At 35.4% G+C, this 24203-nt stretch overlaps 1 protein-coding gene across 3 annotated transcripts; it reads left to right on the forward strand.

The window, feature by feature from the left end:
* The first annotated feature begins 311 nt into the window (after positions 1-311).
* kcnk1b (potassium channel, subfamily K, member 1b) lies at positions 312-22848 on the forward strand. 3 transcript variants are annotated; one of them, XR_015505214.1, is made up of 4 exons: positions 312-784; positions 10225-10620; positions 15627-19357; positions 20405-22848. XR_015505214.1 is itself a non-coding variant. In NM_001290348.1 (3 exons), exons 1-3 carry the CDS (start codon positions 430-432, stop codon positions 15887-15889), a joined length of 1014 nt encoding a protein of 337 aa, NP_001277277.1. In that variant the 5' UTR covers positions 342-429; the 3' UTR covers positions 15890-16038. The 3 variants fall into 3 exon arrangements, 2 of the variants coding, with proteins under 2 accessions (NP_001277277.1, NP_001139047.1); NM_001290348.1 differs by lacking the exon at positions 20405-22848 and having other exon boundaries at positions 342-784; positions 15627-16038; NM_001145575.1 differs by lacking the exons at positions 10225-10620; positions 15627-19357; positions 20405-22848 and adding an exon at positions 5892-6074 and having other exon boundaries at positions 342-784.
* Positions 22849-24203: the final 1355 nt, after the last annotated feature.

A 24203-nucleotide genomic window follows, 5' to 3' on the forward strand; every position in this document is an offset into this window, starting at 1 on the left:
ATTCTGCAGCAACTGTATGTACGTATGTAAAATACCAAAAACAAACCGGTATGTCATTTATGTGATTTGCATATATTATCATATGTCAGATTTCTAAACAGTGACGGATGTGCTCTATCTTACACTCTGAAATCATTATGAAGACCTAAAATAGAACAATAACATAGTACTTCTTTGTTTTCAACCTCTGCCTCAGATTGCGATCATCATTCAGTCAGGAGGAGGATGTAGTCATCAGATGTTGTCTCTCTTTCCTCTCTAGATGTTACCTGGTGGGCGAGAGCTGCTTCTGCAGCTGACGTCACGTCCCCGTTACGCGCGCGCTCGATGTCCTGCGCGCCGCATTCGGAGCAGCTCGAGCATTAAAACGCATCTGACCCGCATCCAGAGCCCACATCAGCACCCTCGGGTCTAGTAGCCGAGCTCAAGATGCTTCAGTCCCTCGCCGGTAATTCGTGCGTGCGCCTGATACAGAGCAACAAATCGGCGTGGTATTTTCTTTTCCTGGTGCTCGGCTACGTGCTGTATCTGATCTTCGGTGCGGTGGTGTTTTCCTCGGTGGAGCTGCCGTATGAAGACGACCTTCGCCAGCAGCTCAGAGAGATAAAGAGACTTTTCCTCCAGGAGCACCAGTGTCTGTCCGAGGAGCGGCTCGAGAGGTTTCTGTCCAAAGCCCTGGAGGCCAGCAATTATGGGGTGTCTATTCTCAACAACGCCTCGGCTAGCTGGAACTGGGACTTCACCTCGTCTTTGTTTTTTGCGAGCACCGTCTTATCGACCACAGGTGAGTGAGTGAGCTAGCTTTACGGATGTGTCGTAAACTTATATGGCAGCAGCAGGACATTAAACATCTAACGTGGCATCCTGACACTCTTGAGAGCCAATATGATCTGATTTTTAATGTTTTAGTTCTGATCGTTCTGCAGTGACACACATTTAAAGGGGTAGTTCACACAACAATAAAAATTATGTAATTTGCTCAACAGTCACCTGTTGTCACAGAAAGAGTACTGAAAAATCATACTTGAGTAAAAGTACCATTACTTGCCTAAAAATGTAGTGCAAGTAGAGTAAAAGTATCTGTTGCAAATATTACTCAAAGTATGAGTAAAAAGAAGCCCTTTCAAATGTACTCGAGAGTAGTATTACGCTGTAAAATGCTGATGCATTTACTCGTAATTTGTGGATGTGTGTAAACGTAACATTCTGTAGTGCATTTGGTGATTGCCCAGCTGGCACACAACATCATAAGATGTTAATATTAGCTTAGATTTAGGTTGTGATGTCAGGTGACCAAAATTCAATGTCTATCCAGCGTCTAAGGACAACGTTATTTTTATGTCCAATAAAGACATCAAATGACGTTGATATTTGGTTGATTTTAGGTTGTGTTGGAAAGTGATCAAAATCCAACATCGAGCCAACATCCTTACCAACACCATATTGTCGTTAAAAACTGACATTTATTCCCCAGGTATGGCAACCGAAATCCAACATCTGATAGATGCCATAGTGGCAACGTCCACACAACGTCAAGCTGTAACATCATTAGACGTTGATATTTGGTTAAATTTAGGTTGGACGCTGTACATTGACATATCTCTGATGCTGGGTTTTGACATCAACCCGATTTTCCTTTGCTAACTAAATGCAACGTCCCCATGAGGTTAGGGTAGAACGCCAATCCTGTGTGATGTTGACATCTTGTGCCTGCTGGGTGTTTAAGGCCATTTTGGTCATCATACAGTAAACGTCCGTCATCTTCTCATCAGCGACATGCATCTATACAGTCTCTAGGTCAATGCGTGTAGATTTTAGACATCTTTTACACTTTTAATGCTTCCGAACAGTTTGCTGCAATTATTAATGTCTTGACATGTCTTGAGGTAGTTCATTATGATGCAGCGTACCTTCTATGTGCAGTTTGATTGGACAGGTATCACAGGACTGATTTTTCTAATCCTCATAGACAGGGAATATACGGAGACCCAGAAGGGACGTGATAGTGGGGAAAAAAAATTGATGGAAGAAAAAAAAAACTGGGTGGGAGAAAAAAAACCCAAAGTGATAGGAAACCTTATTTTAAAGTTTTTTTTGCATTCCCTCGCAAAGATGTTTTGCATTATCTTTCAAAACTGTTTCTCCACAAATACTTGCTGTTCACTTTATTCATGTAAACCCTCCCGTTTTTGCTGAAATTCTCCTGTATTTTACCATTCTATCCCACTATCATCCTAGTATTTTCCCATGTTTCTGATATATTTTTAATCTTGAAAGCACGCTAAAATTAATATTAAAATGTCTGCATTCACTTTCTTTACATTAAACCTGTGTGTCGATCATCACACGCCTCTTTACATGGCGTGTACAGGATAATTTCGGCTAAAACGGGAGGGTTTACATGAATGAAGTGAACAGAAGGTGTTTGTGGAGAAACGTCTTTGCGAGGGAACGCAAAAAAAAAAAAAAAACGTAAAAATATGTTTTATTACCACTCATTTTTTTTTCCCACTAAGTTTTTTTTTCCCCACCATCACGTCCCTTACAGGTCTCCATAGAATAATAAAGTAGTGACTGCAGGTTGAAGGAAAGTAGTGGAGTCAAAGTACACTGCACTAAAATGTGCTCAAGTGAAAGTAAAAATCCACATTTTTAAACTACTTAGTAAATTGCAACTCCTGAGAAAAACCACTCAATCACTGTAGTTTGAGTATTTGTAATTTGTTACTTTACACCACTGGTCACATTCGTGTTGATTCTCTTTTTTTTCTGTTAAAGACAAAAGACTTTATTCTGTAAAATGTTAAAAACCAGTAACTGTTGACTTCTATTGTATTTGTTTTTCCTGCTATGGAAGTCAGTGGTTACAGAAATAACGTAAATATCTATACATATATATACATTTTAAATCTTAGATTTCTTTGCCTCAAGTTAATGCAGAGAAGCTTTTTTTTCAACAAATTTCTAAACATAATAGTTTAAACTCATTTGTAATAACTGATTTCTTTTATCTCTGCCGGGATGACAGAACATAATATTTTACTAGTTATTTTTCATAACACTAGTATTTAGCTTAAAGTACAATTTAATGGCTTTACTAGGTTAATTAGGCAAGTTAGGGTAATAAGCAAAGCGAGAAAAATTATTGCTTAAGGGGCTAATAATATTGACCTTACAATGATTGAGAAAAAAAACTGCTTTTATTCTAGCTTAAATCAAATAAGACTTTCTCCAGAAGAAACATATTATAGGAAATACAGTGGAAAAAGTCCTTGCTCATTTAAACATCATTTGTGAAATTAAAAAAAAAAGAAAACCAAATTCAAAGGAGGGCTATAATATTGACTTAACCCGTACATGTGTGTGTTTATCTTGGGTCTCTTATATAAAGCTGTCTCACCTGTCATTTAACACCTGCCTTAACACAGTAATGTTACATTGAGACAGGTATCCAATTTCCAAATGGGCATAAAACAGACTTAATTGAAGAATGCTACAATTTGATGTGCTGTTCAGGTTGTGAACAAATACCTGTCTGCATGATCAGAAGGAAGTTCTTAGTTCCTACTTTCATTATCACTTCTGCTAAACTGTACCCCTATTATTTCTCCAACAAAAGAAAACATTTAATGAAACTAAACCACCCCAGTTTCTTGAAAAAAGAAACTTCCTTCATGACAAGCTCCAGCATGTGCCAGCACATTACTCCCAATAGACAATGTCCATTAACCCTGTATAGTCTAAAAAATAATCTTCAGAAAATCACATTTTTGAAATAAAACAATTTATTGAACTTTTTGGTGGTAAAAATATGTTTAATTCTTTCGTCGTATTTACAACAGGCTTTTATGCTCCAAATAGTATACTATATTAAAATACATTATTGAATAGGGTTATTTTAGTCAAAGAATAAAAGTATAATTCAGAAGCCAAACCTAGCAAAAAAGTGCAAGTTGGTGTTATGTAAATGTTATTTAAAGGTAGGGTTAGTGATTTCAAAGTGAATAGCAAGAGCCAAAGATTGAGATGTAAAGAAACTTTCGACCAGCAAAACAAATGGTGTTTTTGAACCAAATCATCAACCCTGCTTATAAATTGCCAAAGAGGAATTTTTATAGAATTTCATTAATTTGGCTTATTATGATAGCTGATTAATGCAGCTCAACGATTATTTAAAAATGTACAAATAAACATCCCTCAAAAGCCTAAAATCAAATTTGATACTTACATTTCAACATTTTTCAGACGAAAGTGCAGTATTTTGAAACTGTACTTATAATATAAAAGTTAGGTTTATTTGATAAAAAGCATTAACATTTTCACTAAACAATTACGTCATGCATTTTAATTTTTACAGGATGAAAGGCAAAACATCTCATTTTTTATACATAGAAAGCATATACATTTTTGTAAAAGTGCTTTAATGTTTAATAAATTAATAATATTTTACTTGATATTTTTCAAGACACTTCTATGCAGCTTAAAGTGACATTTAAAGGCTTAACTAGGTTAATTAGGTTAACTAGGCAGGTTAGGGTAATTAGGCAAGTTATTGTATAATGGTGGTTTGTTCTGTAGAATATCGAAAAAGTATTGCTTAAATGGGCTAATAATATTGACCTTAAAATGGTGTTTAAAAATTAAGAACTTTTATTCTTGCTGAAATAAAACAAATAAGATTTTCTCCAGAAGAAAAAAATATTATCAGACATTCTGTGAAAATGTCCTTGCTCTGTTAAACATCATTTGGGAAATATTTAAAAAATAAAAGAAAATTAAAGGGGGGCTAATAATTCTGACTTCGACTGTATATGCAGTATGTATGTATGTATGTATGTATGTATGTATGTATGTATGTATGTATGTATGTATGTATGTATGTATTTATGTAAAACTAAAACAACATTCTTGTTTTGACCTACTTATAAAAAATATATAAAAAAAGATAAAAATATAAAAATGACAAATAATAGGTGTTAAATACTTTTAGGCTGCACACTCACAGAAATAAAGATGCAGAGGCTGTTTATGATAACTAAAACATGGACTTTTGTAATATAACAGTACCAATAAACCATTCAGAAACAAACATTTTGCTATGTAGAAAGGTACTTTTCTAAACATGCTGAAATAAGATTTCTTTGTATACTTTACACTAGGGCTGCAGGATACTGGGAAAATATGCAGTATTGTTGTTAAGTGCTGCAGAACACATTATTTTATGATTTAAATAACAAAATTCAAAAACATAATCTTATCAGCAATAATAAAAAAAGATTATTTATGTAAAGATCATACTAAAATAGTCAGGTAATACATATTTTTGTCTGACTTAATTAAATAAAAAAGATTATTTAAAATGATGATTACAAAGCATCAGGAATGACTGAATACCTACAGAAATTCTGATTCTTTTTGGATGTTGTCATTTTCCTCTCTTGTTTGCCAGCATTAGTATTTATTTTCAGCTCTAGGTTCACCAAACAAAAGATAGTAAAGCCCCCATCTGATTAGTCAGATTTGGATAAACATCCTATGCATGCAGCATTTCATTTATGGCAGTTCACTGACATATTTTATATACTATTATCATGATGATGATAATTTTTCAATATATTGGGAGCCGATAACGATTACTATTTTTTGTATATATTGTGCAGCTGATAACAATAATTTTTTGATATATTGTGCAGCCATAATGAATATTTTTTATTTATTGTGCAGCCGCTAACAATAATCTTTTGATATATTGTGCAGCCCTAACCAATAATTGTTTGATATATTGAACAGCCCCACTTTACGCTGATGGACAAGTGTTTTATAAAAGTTTGATCAATATTTTCTGCTTAAAATTAAGCAGTTAATTTTATATGTTTTTTTTTTTTTTACAGTTGGTTTACACTCTGATCTAGAAAACACAACCACGATAACACATCGTTCCATCAAAGCTCAATTACCACTGGATTTGTTGGAGATGTGTGAACTGGCCAGTGCAAGTAAAATTGCTGTCGAAATTTACCAAGGCAGACAGATTTGTAACTTTTATATAAATAACACTGACATGTAATACCTTGCAAGTTGCTTCTTTCTTTTTATCTACAAAAGGAACTTTGAACAAGGCAAGTTGATAGAGAGTGGATAAAGACCTTAGCAGTGACCACAGATCTTTTATTTTTTTTTTTTTACCTGAAATGGCAAAGGTATTCTTTTCTGTTTTCATGTTCAGTTTTGATTGTTTATTGTTTATAGATTGTTTTAACCTATTATTACTGTTAACAGTGCACAAACTACAGAAAAATGTGCTACCACAATCCGCATATTTGGTGTGTTTTTGAATGGTTGTTAATGATTTGAAAAATATGACCAAATTTTAGTCTAGATTCTGCTGAAGAAATTGAGCTACACCCCTTTTTCAGTATAGATCTGGAAGATTATTTTCCACCCTTTTGAAGTCTTATTGTTCATAAATGTTTCAAAAAGCAGAATGATTTGACATCATTGATGTCCACACAAACATGAAATGTGAATTATTTTTATATACACAACCATTTGAATGTTTTGGATTGGTAAATGGAAAGATGTTTCTTATGCTCCCCAAAGCTGCATTTATTTGACGGATAACACAGTAAATACTGCTATATTATGAAATATTATTACAATTCAATATGCTGTATCAATATACAATTCAATTGTAATATGCTCATTTGGTTTTAATAACAATTTTATGTTCTTCTTGGATTATTTAAGTGAAACAGAATAATGTTTATTTGAAATTCATCATAAAAAAATATTTTTTTTGATCGGTTAAATATATCTTTGGTGAAAAATAATTTAAACATTTTTCACTTTTTTGAATGTTATCACCTTACATTAAAAGTCATTTCATCATTAAAAACAAGCAAAAGCAATTTAGCATCAAATTAAAGGGTTCGTTTACCTAAATGTGATAATTCTGTCTTCATTTAAGCATCCTCCACTTGTTCAGCTATAACTGATTATTTCATATTTTAATTTTAATTATAAAAAATAACGATTCCTTTAAAAATCTTGTGTTTAATGAAAAAATAACCACAGGTTTTGAAAAAAACTTTGTGAATAACTTTCATTTTTGGGTGAAGTTGCCATGAAGCTTAGATGTAGAAACCGTTTCTAATTTTATTTACATGTATGTCCTCACTTCCTTTTTACTTTCTCCATAATGCAAATCTGTCTCCAGCTAATTTGTGTCAGGAGCCCGAGGCATTTAGTAAGAGCCTATGAACTAACCTGATTGTATATGTCCATAATGTGAGATGCCCATTACTTGTGAGCTCTAGGGAAGCATTAAACTGCTGAGAGCAGAAATGAGAGCAATATAATGTGTTTATTTCAGGGATACACAAAGCGAAATTAAATTACATTGCTGGACTAAATGATTAATTCATCGATAATCCAGGATGGGGGCTTACTGAGTGTTATTCCGTGTCTGGGAATGGCTGTAAAACAGGATGGTTTTGTTTTCAGTGAAGAGAAAACAATGTGTTGATGCATGTTAAGCTAGACTCATGAAGGAAATGGCTATGTAAAAGGCAATGCTTAAAATACAAATGAAACTAACCAAATGATTTTGTTAACTCACATTGGTAGTTTTGTGGTGAACAATTCATCTGTGCATGTCATTACGGAAAAAAATATGTTTGCACTTGTGTTCTAAAATTAAAATCATAAAATGCACTTCCTGTTTGTTTCTTTTCAGTTAAATTGTCTTATTACTTATGTTTTAGGTATCAGTCTGTTTTGACAGCAAACAGAAATGGTGAGGAGGAAGAGTCTGTTTAATAACTCTCCTAATCTGATCTTTTCCTGAAATGCCTACTTTACTACTTCCAATCAGCTAGCAGTCAAAAAACAAGCCACGCCCACTATTTTCTTATTTAATATTCTGTTTCTCTAGGAACTCCATCACAATATGAAAAAAGCAGCTCGTGGTCATGTGGATTTTAAAGCGGATCTATTAAGCAGAATAAACTTTTGTGGTGTTTGAACATTCATGTGTGGAGTGCACTGCACACAGTGTGTGCAAAGAACCAGCATATAACGTTTAGAAATCCACCCACTCATAAATCAGTAGCCCCACCACCATGACAATCCGTCCTATCAGAATAGCTCAGTAACAATCACTGCATTAAAGCAATGTCCTCTTTAAGAGAAGTGAGTGTTTTTCTTGTGTTTAGTTTAGTTAATATTAGCAGCACAGCAGTAGCTACTTTATTTTATACTGCTGTACTTTTAATAAATATTAAAAATATATCATTCCCCACTGTTTATGTGCAATAAGAATTTAAACGCAACTTTTGTTGAAAGGTGCAGTATGTAAGTTTCACACCCAGTGGTTGAACTAGGTATTGCATTCCTGGATCAAAACAAACGCAAGCGCAGGTTGCCAGATTGATGGCCAACAGAAGCGAGTTAGACCATCGAGCCTAAAGGCTGATTTAAATCATGTTGTAAATAAAAGCAACGGCACCCAATAGAAGGAATATTTTCCATATTAAAATGAGTTTTTGTGCTAACCAACACCTCGAATTGGTATATTAGAAGCGCCTTCTATGTCTTGCAGCTGAACAACAGAAAACTGACATTGACACCTCAGGTACACCTCATGTGCTTTTTTCAATGTTAAATACTAAAAATGTGAGTTTGAATGCCATTATACATGACATTTATTGCCATACTTTGAAAGCAGCAGCAGATAATTTACTTCAGATCTTAAAAATAAAATGTTTGAAATTGAACTTTAGAATTGTGACTCAAAACTAACACATGATTCAGCATGTGCATGTAATAATGTTAAAGAGGTTTAATATGCAATAATTAGATTATAAACCTACCATTTCGTTGGAGTGTAAGTGCACTATTCTGTGCTTTTGAATGGCTGTATTTAATTTTCTCTCATGTTTCGTCTGGTGCAAACAGCCAAATTGCTTATCACTGCAAATTTGATAATGTAGCGTGTTGTTAGGACGTTAGGACACGTAATGTTTACGTTCACAATATTTATATTATTTGCTAATTAATTTAATAATTAAATTATTTAAAAAATAATTTCGGAGTCTGCCACTGTCCACCGGAGGTCACGTTTTGGTCATGTGCGCATCCTTTCAGAGCCTTTCTGACTGAATGAATGAAATACACGGTTTGTCATCAAAGCAATCCGTGGTGCTGAAATATAATTGGCTAAACTAGCAGTTTAACACCTATTTTCAAAGCAGAATATCTGACTTCAGCATTGTTTTTCAGATGAACAAGAATGTTCACTTGGCATGTTTCTTAAATATCTGCAAATATATTATGGTGTTTTTATGTTTTAGAAGAGTTAAAAACTTACATACAACACTTTTAAAACTAGCATGACATGAGGCACTTTCTGTGTATGCAGTCAGAAAATAAATATGTGGAGTGTAAACTTGCACCGCTTTAAAAGACATTCAGAAGAAAGTCACATGAGCGTGACAGACATGATGAAAACCAAGCAGAGTATCTGAGACAGTATGGAAAGGCCTCTCCTACTTCAGGAAAAGAGGGAGGGATGCAGCAGCTCATTTGCATTTAAAGACAAAAGTAGCACTTTATTCATAAGTCACTATTTATGCAATTAAAAAAAAACATTAAGTCTATTGGCTCAATAAACTACTAATTTGCTGCTTATTAATAGTATGACCATAAAAACTCACACAGGTGAGTGGGCTTGACAAACCACCTGTAGAAACACTCTTCTCTCTGTTAAAAAAAATAAAAAAAAAATAAAAAAATTCCCCCTCCTAAATCTAGCACTAAATTCTCAGAGCACTAACAGTTCATTTGTATGATTAGCGCTTCTTGTGTGTACTGCCCATTCTTCTTGTATCTCTCAATGCCTCCTCAATTCTAAATCACAAGTGTCTGCTAAATGTAAATGAAGTGAATTAGTACTTGGGTTTAGGTTTTGGGTTGGATTAGGAATGTAGAATATATAATCATACTTGTTAGCTACTAATAAACAAGTATTGTCTTAATAATAGGCAGAGAATATGCCAGTAGATACTGTATTGATTAATGGTTAATAGTGTGTGGATTAAATAATGAGTGGATTATTTTGAGGCACATTCTGCAAGTAAGACTTACTGTAAATGACATCTTGTAAAAAGGACCACAATGAGTCTTATTTCATAATTAAATTGCAGTGCTTTTCTTAACATTTTACAGGATATGGTCACACTGCCCCTCTCTCTGATGGCGGAAAGGCATTCTGCATCATTTATTCAGTGATTGGCATCCCCTTCACCCTCCTCTTCCTCACGGCTGTGGTGCAAAGGATCATGGTGTATAGCACGTGGAGGCCCATCATGTATGTTCACACACGCTGGGGTCTGTCTAAACCCCTGGTGGCCCTCGTTCACGCGACTCTGCTGGCTGTCGTGGCTGTGTCCTGCTTCTTCCTCATCCCTGCCGCCATCTTCTCTGCCCTAGAAGAGAACTGGAACTTTCTGGAGTCCTTCTACTTCTGCTTTATCTCCCTTTCCACCATCGGCCTTGGTGACTATGTGCCCGGAGAGGCCTTTAACCAGAGGTTTCGTGAGCTCTACAAACTGGGCATCACTGGTGAGTGTACTTTCTATTTTAATTATAATAATGCATATAAATGAACGAAACAGAACATTGAAACCAAGCAACAAACAAACTACAGTAAAACATGAACACACCTTAAATAAAAATAAGTAAATAAAGTTATAATATATAATTAAAAGAGAGGAGATGCAATATAAACCAATAGGGAAAAGCTATTTCGCCAAATCAAATCATGTCGTACTGTTTTTTTATATCATTCAAAAATCTTTAAAAAATAATTCACCCCTTCCTCTCAAAGAATATGTGATATTCTCCAATGGTATACAGTTATGTGAGGGTAGTTTATGCTTTGCTTTCTTTTGTTGTGCACTGAATGCATATTAGATAGCACTACAGCTCCAATAGTACAGCACTAATGGAGTGTTACAGTATGGTACAGTATTTGTCGGTATGAGTCACCTTTATCAGGCTTGTGTTTCCACTGCCAAAAGGGACCAATGGCGTGGTGTACGACAGAAAGTTTCAGACGATGTAATTTTTACTTAAGGAAAGGCACAGTAAAGCCGTACGGGTTGTTCACAAATCATATGTCAAGCGCTTCTCACAAAACAGAGGCTTTACACATATAAATACTTGTGTATAAATGTTCATTACTAACCTTTCTATGAACAGGATTTGATTATAACTGCAGATCAATGATACAACATATGCAACAAATATGAACATAATTATTATTTTTTAAAGCATTGTGCAATTTCATTTCACATTACCTTAAATTCAGAAAAAAATGATCAATTTATTTTAAAGAATTGTCCAATTGTATTTAATTTTACCATTTAAACTTAAATGTTGAATTAAAATTAGTTTAAATATTTTTATTATTAGCAATTTTTGCAGACATCCACTTGTAAATACACTTTAAAAAAATATAAACATAAAACTTACATTTTAATAATTAGACATTTGAAAATAAAAATAAATATTTAAAAAATTATAAAAATAAAAAAACAGACTTGAAATAAACAAAAGAATAAACATGCATTACTCCAACCAACCACCCAATGCTATCCAATGGTAAAAGTACTAAAGGCTTAATAATCACAAGTTTGTAGAAAGGAAGTAAAAGGGGACCAAAGTTTTTCAAATAACAAAACCTTGTCTAATAGGGTATACCCAGGGGTGAATTTAGGGATCTTGGGCCCTAAGCAATTCCAGCCATAGGGCCCAAGTCCTGAAATGCACCCTTTCAACTTTTATGTAATATTTATGTATACTGCTGTTTTTTTTTTTATATTACTTAATCTTATTTTCGACCTTTTAAATGAAATAAATTTTAACATTAATTTCTTTAATTCTTAAAATCTTTAATTTTGAATAAATGATTAGTTTAAAAAAAAGAATTTACTAACTACACTAAAAACAATAAACATACTTTTTTTTTATATATATAAATTTGACTGCTGGACTGCTCCATGACTGATATTTTATTTTGTGATGTTATTATAATTACATAACTTTACATTATTATAATATTGTATTTGGTTGTATAACAAATAATGAATTTAATTACATTAAAATTGTAGTTGTTTAACTGTCACAATACAAAATATGGTAGAAAACAATGTTATAGATGGTTTATAGTTATGATTTATACTTCTAGATATTTATTGGGGACCCCCAGATTTCCTCCCCCAGATAAGCGGCCGCTTATCTCACTGATTGGTTAAATCCGTCCCTGGGTATAAATAATTTTTCCCAGATGTAATGTACCTGTTAACTCTGTCAATCATAATTTAAGAGTTAGAACTTCTTTTTTATTCCAAAACAAAAAGATTATTTATGAAACAAACTGTTGTTGTACCTGTGTAAGTCTCAAAAATTCTTTGAAAACTTCAAATATTATTAATATTGGATCCTTTGCAATCGGAATGTCTAATGTATCTGAAAAAACTTTTGATATTTAAAATATTTCTGATAATTTGGGACACAGAACATAAGAATGAAGTTGGAATCTAAATGCAAATTAAAATTAAAAGCTAAAATGTTGTGCCCCAGTTTTCTGTTCCTTACATTTACACAGCTAAGCATGATTGATTGAGCAAACACACCTGTGGATTCACTTTCTCATAGTGTGAAAACTAGAAGTGAAACACTGAATAGTATTAAATTAAACAGAAAAAAATCCCTGTTGACTTTCTTTCATGTGATTAATCATCATCTTGTAAGTCTGGCCTGCTGTCATAGAAGCAGATGATAAACTGAAGGTAAAAGGGAAATGCATGTTATTCAAGGTACAAGCTGTTCCTTCCCCGCTGCTCGGCTGCTCCATCTAGTGTATTATTTATGAAGCAGAGCTGCTCTCGTTTTTCAGAAAGTTGCATGAAACGCCACATGGCTGCCTGCTGGTGTACTCGTGTGGGTTTAGTTGATGCAGATGGTCCCGTCTCTTCATGCGGAGGACGGTGAGAAAGAGCCACATTTGCTGTCGTAGTGTAATTGTGGAGGAAGCGCCATTTGTGAATAATGCCCACACATGCTGACTAGTGGAATTCAATTTCTTTTTCTCTGAATCTCTCTGTTGGATGTATTCCATGAAAAAACACAGGGTAGAACTAAACTTTAAGCACTGGAATATAACTAGTTTATTGCTCTTTTTAAAGTCGTATTTTAAAATATAAATTTTTAATGTTTGGTTTAAAGTATGACAAGTGTCTAACTGACAAGTATGTTTTTGCCAACTAAATGAAATATATATTCATATAGTTGAAGTCAGAATTATTAGCCCCCCTTTGATTTTTTTTTTCTTTTTAAAATATTTTGTAAATGATGTTTAACAGAGCAAGGAAATTTCCACAGTATGTCTACTAATATTTTTCTTCTCTAGAAAGTCTTATTTGTTTTATTTCAGCTAGAATAAAAGCAGTTTAAACTTTTTTTTAAACATTTTAGGGACAAAATTATTAGCCCCTTTAAGCAATTTTTTTATAGTCTATAGAACGAACCATCATTATACAATAACTTGCCTAATTACCCTAACCTGCCCAGTGAACCTAATTAACCTAGTTAAGCCTTTAAATGTCACTTTAAGCTGTATAGAAGTGTCTTAAAAAAGATATAGTAAAACATTGTTTATTGTCATCATGGCAAAGAGAAAATAAATCAGTTATTAGAAATGACTTGTTAAAACTATTATGTTCAGAAATGTGTTAAGGAAATCATCTCTCCATCACACAGAAATTGGGGAAAAAATTAAACAGGGGGGCGAATAATTCAGGGGGGCTAATAATTTTGACCTCAACTGTATATTGGATCTATACGTTTGTATATGTGTATATATACACAAAATTGAAGACAAAATTACCAGATCAGTTTTAAAAAAAATTCCCAAGACATGTTTATAAGAGCAAGACTGCTGATGAGAATATTATTAGGCTGCGGTCACATTAGAGTTTGAGGATGCGATATTCTGTCATGCAGCGCTTCGAAAAGGGGCGGTATTAAACAAGTTTATATAGACATTTATAGACAGCGAGCAATTGCTCCATGTTTTAAATTTCTGTCCAGAGAGGTCATGTTTTGATCCTCGATTGGTCTCACGCAGTCAAGTGATGCGATTTCGCTGCTCAGAGTTCACCAAGCTTGAACTTTGCACCGTAGCAACCTGCGAAACTTGACGCATGCATATGAATGGAAGTCTATGGGAGGAAAACCCCAATTCAACTCTACAGTTCAGCAAAGTGACTTTTAGTTATATTTTAGTAGTTTGAAACAATGACACCTGACCTGCGGTTTTACTTTTTCACTTCAAATATCACAGATCGCCTCTCGTGTCATTCAAATCACTTGTATAAAAGCATTTAGGCTTTCCTGTAAAATATAATGATGTTGGAAGAAGTTGTGGTAGGTTATTCGGGATGTGGTGGGTTTCTTAGGTGTTTTCTGTCACTACTTGCTTAGCCTGCGTTAATGCATTTAGTGTAAGCTGCACGGTTAATAATTTAAAGATCGGGATCTTAACACCCACACAACATAAATTATAAATGATGGTGCTTTGCATATGTTTATTAATCCTAAGAGATTGAGTCTTTTGAGTTGGTTATGAATTCAAATAACACAGAAGTACTGGGAACAGTTTATGGTTTAAATATAACCTCTGAGGTTTATGATAAAGATTAAAATCACTGTCATGTGCATTTACCAGTGCTCAAAAATGATAGTTGTAGGCAGCAACTACTTTATTTAACCTGTAGATGGCAACAACCAGCCATCAAAAACATGCCACTGAATAGTTCTTCTAAAAATGACATGTCTAGCAATAGAACATCAAGTTTTATGAGTGAATAACTGAATCATTTGTTGACAATGAGACTAAATATACATTTAAATAGACATTTTGTACTAAATATACACTTTATACATTTAGCATTATCAACAACAAGTGTTAATAGTGAATTTTTGACAGCACTAAATATTTTACAGTTTATTTTTATTGCCGATTATTCCTTCATTTTATATTTAATAAAATTACAGGTTCTGAGTCCTGTCTGTTAAAGCCAAAAGTGTCTTGCAGTACTGTTTTTGTAATAAATAAAAGCAAATTACATTTGTCGCCTCCTCTTTTGGCTGATAATGCACACCACCAACTCAGACATCACTTTAAAGTATTAAAAATGGTTACAAAAGTGTCTTTTTCAAACGTTTCAAGGTTAAAAGTGGTTGGATAAAAAGATCAAATTCCTGTAACAATTCAGAACCAAAAAAACAAACTGTGAAAACTCAAAACATGAATCATAAAATATGCAAAACTGCCCCTTTACAGTGAAGTTAAGCCTTTAAATTACAAATGTGACGATAGAGAAGTCTGCATTTTCATTTAGATTTAAAAAAACCTTCTTTTGGATAAAACACACTGAAGCAAGACAAACACAGACCATCAGAACAAACAGAGAAATATTTGATGTAAAGCACACAGTAAACCTCGAAAGCTAGTATAAACACAGAGCGAGAGTGTTTACATTCCTTGGTTTGTCGTCCTGCAGTGTATCTCCTGCTGGGCCTGATCGCCATGCTGGTGGTGCTGGAGACCTTCTGTGAGCTCCAACAGCTCAAGCAGCTCCGCAAGATGTTTTACCTGAAGAAGGAGAAACCGCAGGACCGTCTGGCCATCATGGAGCACGACCACCTGGCCTTCTCCTCCATGCCGGACGCCACCATCCACTCGCCCCACGAGGACAAAACCGAGCCCTTTGTGGACTTCCCTGTGTTGACCTCTCCAGGAGGAGACGACCCCATGATCAAATAGAGCTTCATCCACATTAACCTTCTTCAGTGGAGGGGGACGACTTTAGCCGAGGGTCTTGAAGGTGACTGGGAGGCCACGGATATGTGCAAATTACTTGAAAAGGTCATCTGAGAATCTGCGTATTTAACAGCCCTTCAAAAACAATGCCCATCATGGCTTCCAGTTTCTTGAAGTGATGAAGTTATTCAGCTTTTACGTGCTGAATATCTGCATATGATCAGCATAAGCACACTTACTGTAGGCCTGTCCGATAAAATCGACAAAAACACGCATATATTATTGCACACTAAATCTAGTATGCACTTGCCGATTGAGATGATAGACATTAGCTTGGCAGCATTTGTGGCTTAATGTTGATTACTAAAAAAAAATTCTATATTTTTCTATCTCCAAAGAATATGAGTTTGATTGAGATAAACACTCCCTATTTTAATAGAATAGGGTATATGCAGAGCTAGTGTTTCGTCCCATACTGATTTCATCCCATACTTCCGGTGAACGGTTAATGTGACTTTTTTTTTCCATTTGATATGGTTTCTTTTACAGCATCGATGTTGTAATGTCATTAAAATATAATCAGTTAAACAGACTTTGGCATTCGTTTAGTTGCCCGAGTGTAAAACGAGATGAAAAGCTGTTTACATGCACGCGCCCGTCAGGATTAGCAGGCTAGTGCAGAAGCTTCATTGAATATATTGGGGTAAATTAAATGTTCATATTTTAAAGACATGGCAGGGAAAATATAATTTAATGCAGTGCTTCTTGTTGAATCTGAGACTCGCTTTATAACGAATATGACTCAGCCAATGGAGATTTTTAAAGAAACAGCCCGCCCCGCTAATCTTCAATTGCTATAGGCTGACAATACTCCGGGGAGGGGCTCGGACCAGACTGTGTATCTGTGGAGCACAAAATATTTTATCACAAAGATTTTTTACAGATTGTTTAAAGATTGTGAAATGGTTATTCTTCAGGAGATCTTTTTGTGCTTCAGCAGAAGGCATTTATCAAGGTCTAAAGAAACTCTTTTTTTTTTTTTACAAAAAGTCCTAAGTTTTAAAGGTGCTGTACTCTGTTTTTGACTCTTCTAAAGCATAAAAAAATACCATAATATGTTTGCAGATATTTAAGAAACATGCCAAGTGAACAGTCTTGTTTATCTTAAAAACAATGCTGAGGTCTGAAGATATTCTGCTTTGATAAAGGGTATTACGTGGCGGAACATCTGTCTTGTTTTTTTTTTTTAAACCTGCCCAATGCCACCTTACCCAATTATATTTCAGCACGCCGGGTTGCCTTGTTGAAAAACCACATATTTCATTAATTCAGTCAGGAAGACTCTCAAAGCATACGATCGTGACCGAAATGCAACCTCAAGTGGACAGTAGCAGCCTCCAAAATGAGACGCAGATTCAGAGTTGCACATGAGGTTATTAATAAGCAAATAATATAAATCTTACGAGTGTAAGCATTAGGTGAGCAGGATACATTGTAACCCGATGTCCTGACAACAAGCTACATGGTGAGATTTGTACAGATAAGCAATTTGACTTTGCACCAGACGAAAAACAACAAATTTAAATACAGCCATTTAGAAGCGAAATGGTAAGGTTTAAAACATAATTAATACATATTAAACCTCTTTAGCATTATTAAATGTACATGCTGAATCACTGATATGTTGGATTGCATACATTTCAGTGTCACATTTCAATTTTGAAGATCTGAGGTGAACCATCTGCTGCTGCTTTCAGTATATGGCAATAAATGTCATGTAAAATGGCATTCAAACTCACAATATTAGCATTTAACACTGAATAAAGCACATAGGGTGTACCTGAGGTGATCAGTTTATTTTTTTGTTCAGCTGTGAGAAATAGAAGCTGTTTCTAATATATCAAGTCGAGGTGTTGGTTAGAACAAAAACTCCTTTTAATATGGAGAATATTCCTTCTATCGCGTATCGTTGCTTTATTTAGAACACGATTTAAATCAGCCTTTAGGCTTGATAGTCTCGCTGTTTGTCGTCAATCTGGCAACCTGTGCTTGCGTTTGTTTTGGTTCAGGAGTGCAATACCTAGTTCAACCACTGGGTGTCACACTTACATACTACACCTTTAATTCCTTATAAACTGTGTCCCTTTTATTGTAATTGTAAAAACCTTACTGTTACTGTTTTATTCACTATTATTATTTTATTTCGGTGGGATTAGATTTTTTGTGGTAATCAACTTTAGTCACAATTGCTGCAACTTAAAAACTAAACCCAAAATGTTCTTTTAAAGTCTGTTTTCACAGACTCTAAATGGAGAAGCGCTCCCGATGTAAACTCAACAGAAACACACTCTTCTCAGATCTTCGTGAATGTGTAGTGAGAGCTCACTTGCGTATAGTGTGGGGAAAACTGTCAATGAGCGTAGCAGTTGCACATCATTTTTTTAAAGTTTCAGTTCTGGCTTATAAGGTCTACCATGCAAACAGCTTAGAGAAAGATTTACAGGATATCCACTAGCAGTAGCTGATAAACTCATGTAAGCTGCAGAGCTCAGTGCATTAACATGTTCAAACTATGTAGCATAAGTCCGTGTAGAAGCACAATGCCTGCTCAAAAGGGAGATATTACACCTTTTTGACAATTCATACAGTACAGCATTCATCTATAAAGAATACTTTAAATGTTTTATAGGGAAAACATGCTAGAATTGATCATTTTCTTCTTTAAGAAATTAATATTTTACATTAGTGTAGGGGAATAGATCACCCAAAAATGAATATTAATTCCACTTGTTCCTATCCTGAGTTTGTTTCTACTTCTGAACACAGAACGAGTGATTTAGAAACATTTTGGAAACTATGAGATGCAAAACGTCTTTTGGATGAGACTTTAAACCAAGGTCCTGACTCTCTGTGGTCATTAAAAATCCCATGGCATTTTTCATAAAGAGTAAGGGTGTAACCCCGGTGTCCTGGCTAAATTCCCTCTATTGGCCCTTACCCATCATGGCCACCCAATCATCCCTTACCATGAATTCCATCACTGTCTCTACACTCAACCAATAGCTAGCATGTGGTGAGCACTGGCGCCATTGTCCTGTGGCTGCCGTCGAATCATCCAAGTATATGCTGCACACTGGTGGTGATGTGAAGATGAACAAAGACGTTTAATGATAGAAAGACTCTCAGAGGACCCTGAAATTGTTTAATGTAAAGGTTTTACATTTCAGTAACAAAATGCTTAGTTTTGTTTATCCATTTTGTTTAGGCTAACTCATTAGCAGCTAGTGCAGTGTTGGTTGCTTGGTAAAATACCCGAGCACGGATGGTCGAATTTGATGACAATTTAATGTTGCGTCCCACCTCTTTAGATCTGTTAGACATTAACAAATGGTTAAGAGAATGGAATCTACATATAAATATCAAACTCAATGAAATTAGCATAAATGTTGGAAAAATAAACTTGGGATCAAAGTGTTTTTACCAAGTGTGCCGCAAGCCTGCGTTTGAGTGAAGGTCTTGGTCGTTAGATCGCCCCCTGGGGGCTGGCTGCAGTACAAGTCATAAAGCCCGCCTCCTCCGTGTTAATGAAGGAGACTTGAGCCCAAATAAAAAAAATTATTACACTTGCAATAAAATGTCCCGAAAGATGGTTCTGGTCGATTAAGGCACTGGTTATTGTGCTGAAATAGGTGCAGATCTTCATTTTTGTAAACAGTTTGTTTTTAGCAGTAATTTAATGCTGGGCGTGTCATCGTGATTGACAGCGGTGATTGACAGTTTCTCAAAGCAGCGCGTCTGTGCTTCAGCAGAAGACTGAAGTGTTATTATTTGATTTCTGTGTCATTTTACCATGACAAAATGAGTTCAGCAGTAAACTATAGTTTCTGACATACATGATCCTGGTGGAACACTGTTTATTCGCTAAGTTCAGGGCTTTTTGGGCTTTATTAGTTTGCTGATACACGCCTAGCCACCCAGATAGCAAAACACAGTTCGGGCTAGATTCTCGCCTGCCGGAGACTTATCCCTTAGAGCTCAGACTGACTAACGTTACCTCTGCTGGACCTACTCCGGATGCCTGGACTCACTACCCGATTCCAGCCCGAGTCAATCGAGCCAGATGCGGCGGCCGAGCGAGCCGGCGCTGCCGCATGCGAGCCGCAATCAGCCCGCGACGCCGCGAGTAGGTTATGCGCTGCGGTCCGGAGCTGGCGCGATTGAATATATAAAACCCTCATATTTGTTAACGTTATTACATCCATTTGTATTGATATGACAGCAAACGCATGCTGAGAAGTTCGGGGGGCGTAGTTGATTTTACATAAAGCGTTTGATTGGAAGCTCGACTCTGCTCATTTTTGCGGCTCCTCCTCTGGCTCCATCAGAAAATCCTTCTGCGCATGTCAAGGCTCCAATTTCAGCAGTCTTTTGCGACAGTTTGTGCCCGTCAAGCAGGCGTTTTGCCCTCAAGGCGTTCAATGGGAAAAAGGGCTGTCGCGTCGTCCATATTTTTTACAGTCATTGGTTTTTACCCATTGTAGAATTGGTCACTCCGGGATGTCCCACAAGTTTTCAATTCTTGAAGATCCTCCCACATCCTCTATTTGTAAAAGCACTTTGACTATGAAACAAGTTTTATTAGCTTCTAATTTTATTTTATTCACTGGATTCTTTCGAAGAGATTAACAGTGTTAATCTAACTACATTTTAAAAGTGTAAAACCTTAATATAATCCATGTTTCTAGTTTACATTTTCTTGCCATAAAAATGACCATAGAAACTGGCATGGCATAAAACTCAAATAATCACACTAAAATTTGCATCCTAAATGACATTTATACACTCCGCACTTTTACACTCAACCATGTAGTGTTTAAGTTGAGTGTCGTCCCGAATCTAACACTAATTTTTTAGGAATTTCAAACTTTTTCCCAGTCAACGTTTATCAGCTGCCAGATTTGTTAAATAAGTTACCAAACTACCAAGTAGTTCCTGCCATTAGTACAAGTACATTCAAAATCAGGAGGATGCATACATTGGAGAATGGACTATATGCACAGCTAGTTTTTTTTTAGCTAATGATGAACTTCTAGTGAAAGCTTTGTGACGATTTTTAATTTCATACGGTTTTCCTTTTACAACATCGATGTTGTGATGTAATTACAATACATTCAGTTAAACAGACTTAAGCATCCATTTGGTTGTTAAAGTGTAAAAAGAGATGAAAGACCATTTAAACCAGCCTGATCTCATGAAAAAACGCAAGTATTTTACTTTTTGTCAGTTTAATAGCTAATTCGTACAGTTCAGTTTAAACTGAAACGTACAGTTTAAAGTTCAGTACGATTTTAAAAAGAAGGCGTGGAACCCAACCCCACCCCTATTGGGTGATGAGCAAATCCTACTAGATTGTATGAATGAGATCTTATGAATGCATATGAATTAGCCACTAAATCAAAAAGTTACGAATTGCCATAATATAGTGTTGGTTTGAACAGGCGCTGTCATTAGGCTCAGGCTAGCACAGAAATTCCACTAAAACACTTGGGTTAAAATTTATTTCCATAAATTAAAGACATGTTGTGAAAAAATATAATTTAATGCAGCGCTTCTGATTTGGTCTGTTACACACTTTTTATCATATCTTAACCAGGCAGTACATTTTTTATTTTTTTTTTAAGAAATTAGATTAAATGCATCAAATTTGTATGGGATGACAATTAACCAGAAACATGACTGACTGAATTTAAAAGTCTGTGCTTACAAAATCCAAAATTCAACCTTAGTACCAGATACAGTAGCTCCTCACTTCCTAGCATTGATTTTGCAAGACAACAATCTCAAATCAAGTCAATATTACTTTAGTATTTGAATTTGCAAAAAAATCCTAACATGACACATTTGAAGTTAAGAAACTTTTTGTAATAGAGTCTCAGTACCTACTGACTTCTATAGTATACACTAGTCAACATTTGAAGTAGATCAAAACCTTTCATCCAAGTTGTCTAAAACTATTCAACAGCACTCATTCTTGCCTTTTTTTATCCTCTTCAAATGTTAGCTACTGTATTTTGCCCCTACTATGAACATCCGTTGCTACCAGTTTCCTAAATTCTTCAAAAACAAATCTTCTCGTGTTCAACAGAAGAAAGAAGTTCAAATGGTTGGATCCAGTTCAGTACATTTTTATATTTGGGTGCATTATACTATTAAGATTAGTCCATTTACAATGTTTTTTCAATAAGGTAAATTAATGGCTGGTTCCATGCGTCCTTGTCTTGAACTACTGAAATCCAGTGCAATTCTGAAACACACCAATTGGGTGAAATGGAAAACTCTGGTTCAGTATTATCGACTGATTGACTGTATAAACTTGTTTGCATTTAGAGCCTTTGTGGCAATTTAATGAACGTAAAAGGATGAATGGTATTTTTGAATCATGCTTGAGGTCTTGTTTACAGTAGAGTGCTAGTCTTACGAGTGTGAGCGTCAGAAGATCGCACTGAACCGCAGACGTGTCTCGTCACTTTCACCGCTGTAGAATGTCATGACATTTTCATCACAATAGACTAAAAGTTGAATGTTTTTAGGACTCTGTTATGTCTGAGCGCGGGGATTATTTACAGACAGTGACGTTTTTACATTAACAGACATGCTGAATCCGAGCTTCGCCTTGGGAGCTTGAATGTGCTGATGTGACTTATTTATTGTGTGAATAATGAATTGTTCTGTGACGTCGCTGCTGGATTCTTTGTGCTTATTTGCCCTTGGTGTTTTGCCGCATGAGTCTCTGTATGATCTGCTACGGTGTCTTGACATTGTATCAGTGCAGCACAAAACCATGTATTCATTATTGAATATTTTACTGTGTGTGTATCAGTAGTGCATTTAGGAAAACACAAGGGCATACTGTCATCAAGTTATGTGAAGGACTGTTGAATAAATGTGGTCATTTCCATAAATCTAAAGCCTCTTGTTTTCTGGATTAGGCTCGGAAACATTAACTTTCACTTTTAAAAATAAATAGAAATAGCGTTCTTGAAACTGCTATACACTAATTGTGTTTGTTTTAAATGGCAACCTACTCAAAAAAGGGCAAACAGGCTATTATACTGGCAGTTAGAGATGGAGCAGTAAAGCTGCGGTCACACTAGAGTTTGAGCATGCGAAATTCTGTCGCACGGTATGGGATTAAACAAGATAATTAGACATTTAAAAAAAAAAAAAAAAAAAGCAAGCGATTGGTCCATATTTTACATTTCTGTCCAGTGAGTTCATGTTTTGTTCCTCGATTGGTCTCACGCAGTCTAGTGATTTGATTTCACAGGTCAGAGATCACCAAGCTTGAACTTTTCAACGCAGTGAACTGTGAAACTTGTCGCACAAGCTAGTGTTTTCGGCCTAAAGCTTCTTTCCACTTCATACGACAAGCGACAGAATGGAAGTCATTCATTTCCAATGGAGAGTAGTCCGGCAGCTGCGTAGAGTTCCGTAATCTCTATGACTAGACTGTATGCGGTATTTCAGTGTTGCCCAAGCAAATCAGTGTGCGCGAGATGAGAAATAGTAGTTTTTTTTCGTTATTTTTTGTTTAATCAGAAAAAAAACAAAAACATTCTATTCATAAATGAATAATAAATAATATACTTTTTTTATGTGGTCTCCACATTCCCTCCCAAATTTTTTAGCGGTCTCAGTTTCTGATATTCATTCAACCATGGTGAACACACGGAGAATAAAGGCTCTTTTGTACTCCATTATTTCGGACACTACAAGAACAGCTTCTCTCCCATGGTGCACGACAAAACTGAAAATTCTTTGCGACTCCAAGGGGACGTATTTTGACATTCGTGTCCAAATGTTGTGTGCTGTGGAAAGGCGGCCTGACGCATTTGCGCGTGTATGAATGGAAGTCTATGGGAAGAAAATCCAGTGTGACTGCAGCTTAACACTACCGTTACTAATAGATTAGCATTCTTATTATTGGCCAATCAGTCCAATATGAAGACAAAGATATTGATACTGATTGTAACATTTGAAATTGCTCTGTCAAGGTTACTACACAACTACTTTCTCAAAAGGTTAAACCAATTACTGGACAAGCCTTCGAGTAAAAATGTGAAAAAGTTCAAGAGTTCACACTTGGATATGCTTAGCGTTAATAAGATTTGGCATGCTGTCTAGGGAGAGAACCCTGAACTCAATAAGCATATAAAGGGGGTCTGAGATCAGGTAGGTTTCGAGAGCTCCCCCTGGAAAAGGAGGAGATGGAGTGGAAGGGGGATTCTTCCAAAAATGGAGAGCAGTAGGGTGAAAT

This window comes from Danio rerio, chromosome 13 (assembly GCF_052040795.2).
Source record: "Danio rerio strain M-AB ecotype USA chromosome 13, GRCz13ab, whole genome shotgun sequence".
Classification (NCBI taxonomy): domain Eukaryota; kingdom Metazoa; phylum Chordata; class Actinopteri; order Cypriniformes; family Danionidae; genus Danio; species Danio rerio.